Genomic DNA, 5,892 nt, shown 5'->3' on the forward strand with positions numbered 1-5,892 from the left:
CCCCGTCCCTGTTCGTAAACCACGACGGCCTAATGCCCAGCAGATGGGAGCCACTCCCCCCCACCCTGCAACCCGTCTCTGTCACTCGCACGGGCGAGGCGCGCTGGGAAAGGGAGAGAGAGAGAGACAAAAGCGCGAACGGATTTGAGCGCTGATTCGGCGGACGTAAGCCCCTCTCCGCGCGCCCCCGCCCCGCGAGGGTCAACAGTGCCGCATTATCACGTGATATCACGTGACTCGCACACATTCGCGTCCGCATTTACATTCGACATGATAACGACGCAACAAATCCGCAGTGGCGCGCCGCATTTGGCGGCCAAATGCCGACGACCCCCCCCCCCCACTCTTTTTTCGTCGTTAACGTTTGCCAGTTAACCAGTTGATGGCACCGCTTGCTTGCTGTAAGCAGGCAGGTTCTAGTAGTGAGCAAACTAACAAGGTAATTAGCACATAATTTTTCTTTTTTATTACGAGGACAAATAAAAACAAAACGGACTCGCAGTCTATGAAACGGAAGCAGGTGACACTTTGGATTTGGATGAGGGCGGACAGTTATACAAGGAATCAGAAATCACAGTTTTTAATTCGAGCGAAGGAGTCCTTGCATTTACAGCCTAGAGCGCAACCTTTGCAGGGTTTGTCATCAGGGCAGTAGTCGGGCCAACCGTGCACATTGATTCGCAAGTTGCGAAAGACGCGCAGCAATCTCTTGAGTGCAGTCAAATGGAGCCAGGCGTGTAAGCACGGCAGGACCTTGCGACCCGAGGCCGAGGGGTACAGGGAGAGCTTCTTGAAGGCCGGGTTGGTGTCCGGCTTGATGCTCAGAAGCAGCTCGGTCGGCATCGTGTCCGAGTGCACAGTCAGCTTCCACAGCTTCCGCAGCCTGGGCAGCACGCTGGTCAGCGCCTGCAGGTGGGGGTCACAGTGGCCCGAGGGTGCGTCATAACAGCGGATAGCCAGCCGCTGGACGGAGGGGTTGAGTGCGAGGACCAGCCCCACGCCCACGTCGGAGGGCTCCTCGCCCACGAACAGCAGGTGGACCGACTGCAGGTGCCTGGCGCGGCGGAGGAACTCGGCGGCCGCTGGGATGGTGGTCCACATGTCCGGCTTCACGTTGAGGTCCACTTGTCTCAGCGACGCGCACGCCGCCACCGCCCCCATCCCCGGCAGAGGGGAACACGTCAGCTGCTGAAGTGCAGGGAGGCCAGCCAGTGCGGCGGCCATGGAGCAGGTGGAGGACGAGCAGTAGTCGTAGCTACCACCGGCGGCCTCGAGATAGACTTCAGTCAGCGTTTCGGCGTGTCCGGCCAATATGAAGGTGATGAAGGGCTCCGCCGCCGGGGTGTGGACGCACTCGAAGTACTTCAGAGACGACTGGAGCACGACGCTGTGCAGACTGGCCTCTACGAACGCATCGGTAGTTTGTCCTGGGAAGTCCGAAACCAGCAGTCGCTCCAAGCCAGTCGTGGACGCTATCGTCTCCAACAGCACGCAGCTGCTGGTATTAAATTCTACCGTGACCAGGGGAACTTGAAGGCTCTTCAAACGGCCGAGCGCCTCCTGGTTGCGAATCACTAGGGAGGTATGCAGGTGGCCAGCTGAGTAGTTGTCTTCGTCTTCGTCTGAGTCCTCGTCATCGTCGGCGAGTCCGTACACTCTCAGCTCCGCCACTGCACACCTGGTCGTGGCGAACGGCGGGTGTCGTTTTGGTGGCAAAGTCATTGGCACGTACATCGCGGCGAGGCATGGCGCGAGCCGCAGCACTGGACACAGCCAGGGGTCTTCATCATCGAGCACCCGTTGCCGCCAAACGTCCCGGTGAAGGACAAGAGCGCCGATCCTCTTGCTCACGAGACGGCAAGTTAGGAGGGTGGGGATGTCTAGGTGATGCATGACAGTCAACAACATTTCATCCGGCAACTTCTCCATGGTCTGAAACTGCACAATGAGAGCCCCAAAATGTAGTGTATGCATCCAATTTCCTATTTTGTTTTAAGTTATAAAATTTACATGGTTTTTCTATTGATAAAGATTGTTGTGCTGCAGAATTGTGTTCTAAGTTGAGTAGTAATATGTAGACTTGCAATTAAACATGAAAAAAGTTTTGGCCTTCAAAAAACACTCAAAAGGGGACATACTACTACTAAGCAACCTTGTGTGATCAGTCCCTAAAAATTTCACAATTTTCTTCATGTTTGTAGATGGTTCAACTGTACTAGCAAAAATCCTAGGAAATCCCTGCCTTTTATTCTAGTTTCAAAGTGTCCATTTGCATAAATACAAAAAATAAACCATGGGGGGTATCTTTAAAGCATTATCAAGATGGGGAAAAAAGCTGCAGCGCACAAGGAAGAATTCGGGTAAGTGTGTAGTTTTGTATGTTGTGAGACAAAAAGCCTTGTTTTTCTATTTTTGTTTTTAGAGTTTTTACGCTATAAGTAGAATCAAAACAACATTCTGCAGCACAGTCTACCATGTGAATCAAACATGTAATTTTTTTCCTCCCCCCCACCCCTAATTAACAATAGCAAATAGATGCAAACAAATCTAATTTGGAATAGGAGATCAGTTAATGTCATCGCTCTGCGCAGCACCACGGCACAGGGACCCAACCTAACTTAACCTAGCAGGCGTACCCCATCGTCATTTTATAGGTTGGCTACACTACATCGTAGAATTTTAAAAAGAAATACAATCGGCCGAATCAGATCACGGAGGCGATGTTTCATTCAATTTAACGGGCATTACCTTAAGAGAAGCCACGCGAACCGAGATGTGGTTTGAACTCGTCCGATTTGCTGTTGGGATGCGCGATTGCGCGACTTGACTTAGGCTCTGGAGTGGAGGTGGGGGGACTGCACGACCACCGACACCGACCAAGCAGCTTCTCGCTTCTCGCCTCGGTTTTCAGTCGCGCTGCAGCGAGTGTAGATCGTGTGGATGCCGATCCAAGCAGTGAAAATTCGCGAACCCTCCGTTGAAATAGTTGGAAATAGAGAAGAGGGATGCTGATTTTACCGCATTAGTGGCCTACGAGTTTGGTGCAGCAGAGAAACCGAAGACGGCGATGCAGGTAAGGTTAGGCATTAGGGTTAGGCGTCTGATAGGGCCTGCAAAACACCATTTAGGAGGTGAAATTTTCACTTTCGCGAAACCAGCAGGTGCCTGCGTTTCCTCGGTGTGAGCCACCGGTGAGAAATAGTGTGAACTACCATCTGCCTTTTGGTGGTTGTGGTGGTGCTGGAGGAAAGGAGGGGTAGGATTGGTTTCACCTGCAGTAGGGTCTCCCCCCTCCCCCTTGTAGTGCATTATTAAGGTGGCAGCGTCCAGGTAACGGCCACCCTGCGGCCGGACCACCGGCAGGCCCTTCAAGGCGTGCACTGTGGGAGAGAGGAGGGCGGCCGTGGTGGCGCACCGCAGCGAGCGCGCCCGAGAGAGAAAGAGCAGGCGAGGCTACTCCCGAGTCTCTTCGCCCCCCCCCCTCCCCCTTTTCCCCCTTTCTCTCGCACTCTCCATCTCTCCCTGGTCCCTCTTGTCCCTTTCCGCGCCACCGCGGCGAAGCAACAGTGCTCTGGGGCCGCTGCTGCTGCAGCTCCTCTCAGACAGGGGGCAGAGAACTCTCTCATATACTCCAGGCAAACACGGGCGGACCTCTTGGTCGGCGCATTTCTGTTTCCTGTGTCGTCGTTCCTGGTTATCGCCGTCGCATACAGCGCGGTCGCGATGATCACCCTGGTGGCCGTAGAGCAGAGCGGAGCAAGGCAAGGGTGACAGTTAAGGTGGGGCGTGCGTAAGGTGGCGCAGTGGAGTCGGGGCGGGGCGCGGCGGGGCGCGGCGTTCCGCGACCAGCTGCAGCGCTCAGCCCAGCCCAGCCCGGGGGCGGGGCGCCGCGCTGCGCCTCCGTGCCGTCGTGACTCCGTGCGCGACAGCTAGGCCCCTGGCTGAGCACGTAGCACGAGAGGCGAAGAGGTGCCCCGCCCCGCCCCGCCCCGCCGAGTGTCTCGAGGAGAACGAGCAACACTTCGGCCCATTTCCTGCCAAGCCCGCGGGCAGGCCCGGCCCCTGCTGCCTCAGTCGGTGCGAGCGAATTTTTATCATTTTATTCAGTCCTTAAGAACCCCCGCTCGAGACGTGAACGCTTTGGCAGCTGACATGCCACATTCTTTTTCGCCCGCCTTCTGCAGCTCCGGGCCCCCGTTGCGTCTGCCGCCGACTGTACGCTACCGCTTTCGGCTCTCTGCGTGTTTCCCGGCGCGACGCATATGTAACAAATGGACCGTCAATACCGGGGAGCAGGGGGTGTGAAACATGTGGTCGTGGCGGGGCGTGGCGGGGCGTGGTGGGAGGGCCGGCCAGGCTGGGACGTGTGTGCCAAGTTGTGCTTCAGTTCGGCACCCGGCCCGGGACATCATCAAAGAAGAGGGAGGAGGTTGTGCACTCCATTTATTATTAAACAGTAATTAAAACGGTTCTAAAGCGCGTTTCTTTCTTTTTTTTTTGTTTATTTGTCTGGCGGAGAACTCTCCCCTGCGCGGGAGAGGGGTGCGGGGGTGGGCGGCGCGCATATCAGGTTCAGGTAAGGTCCCCCCCCCCCCCGCCCTTTTCCCGAGTAGACCCGAGGCAGAGATAGCCACAGCAGCAGCCGCGCTGTTTGCTGTGCCTTTCGGCCGAGGATGTTTTGTTTGAGTTGGAAAACGGCGCTGGGCGCTCTCCTCGGCCAGCAGCGGGGCGAGCTGCTTGCTGCCCTCCGCCGCCGCGCTCCGCGCCCCGCACCGGCCACCACCACAAGCAGCATTGCTCCTTCCGCCAGGTCGGCCTGAAACTCAGCGTCCAGAGAACGACGAGTCGGTCATTTTGGCGCGCAAATACACTGCTGTACAAGCCTCCCCTATGACCGTTGCGGAGAGTTTCTCGTACTATAAGCCTACACCCCTCGTGGTAGCCGCGGCGCGCCCAACTCTCTGCGAGCGAGCCCCCCCCACCCCCTCTCCCTCCCGGGTCGTAAGGTTTCATTTTTTACAGCGGGAGAACACGCTGGCGAGCGGGGGGCACGGCCCCACCGCGTTCCCGGGGGTCGGACGTGCAGTGATTCCTGTACAATTGCCCCCCCCCCTCTCTCTCTCTCTCTCTCTCTCTCTCTCCCTCTCTCTCCCTCTCTCTCTCACCCACCCACCCACACACACACACCGGCGAGCGCAAGAGAACAAATCGGAGGCATTACGGGTCGCGACACTCATCTGTTTCCGAATCACTTTCGACGCGCCACAAATGGAACGATACATCCGTCGAAACGTGGGGAGAGGACCGACTAAAGTGGGAAGCAAATCTGTGAAACACGGTGGAGAGGGGCAGTATATATCTACACCATGCTCTGGAGAACCCACGACGACACTACGGTACACTGTACCTATCTCAAGTCGGTTGGTGGGGAATTTCGAATCTGTCACCAAGAAAAACCTTGCCAACTCTCAAGCGCAACCGAGAACCTCAAAAAATTCTCAACCAGAATTTTGTTTTTTCTCTTTGAGTTGGGGTAAAGTTGGGTCGAGCGCGAAATATTTGGGTTTTCCACGCTATTTTGGTATGGCGACAGTTGCCCGGCGAGCAAGGCAGTAGACTCCGGGCCGGGCTCATTCCACTCCACGGGACGGGGCGATGGCGGCGCACTGCACTCACAAGCGGACGGCCTGCAGAGTCGGGGAGGCAAAGGGCCTGACGGTTAGCTGCGTGAGGTCGTACTACACAAGGGGTATGAGTGTGGCTCTGCTGCGCGGGTTAGGAGGAGAGGGAGGAGGAGGGGTTGTGGTGACGGCCGTGCTCTGCGGCGTGAACCGTAACAAATCCCAAACGTAACGCTGCCCCTTCCCCCGGCTGGCTATCCTTGCCCCCTAC

At 56.6% G+C, this 5,892-nt stretch overlaps 1 protein-coding gene across 1 annotated transcript; it reads right to left on the reverse strand.

Moving 5' to 3' along the window:
• Positions 1-481: 481 nt before the first annotated feature.
• On the reverse strand, positions 482-2,865 carry LOC113207333 (uncharacterized). Its single transcript, XM_026423854.2, has 2 exons — positions 2,749-2,865; positions 482-1,938 (listed from the first exon to the last, which is right to left on the reverse strand). The coding sequence occupies exon 2, from the start codon at positions 1,927-1,929 to the stop codon at positions 565-567; it is 1,365 nt and encodes a 454-aa protein (XP_026279639.2). The 5' UTR covers positions 1,930-1,938; positions 2,749-2,865; the 3' UTR covers positions 482-564.
• Between the last annotated feature and the right edge of the window lie 3,027 nt (positions 2,866-5,892).

Source organism: Frankliniella occidentalis, unplaced genomic scaffold, assembly GCF_000697945.3.
Source record: "Frankliniella occidentalis isolate FOCC.00 unplaced genomic scaffold, Focc_3.1 Scaffold106, whole genome shotgun sequence".
Taxonomy (NCBI): Eukaryota; Metazoa; Arthropoda; class Insecta; order Thysanoptera; family Thripidae; genus Frankliniella; species Frankliniella occidentalis.

Bases quoted from the DNA above. Each gene is read 5' to 3' on its own strand.
- LOC113207333 (XM_026423854.2), bottom strand. From the start codon at position 1,929: ATGGAGAAGTTGCCGGATGAAATGTTGTTGACTGTCATGCATCACCTA.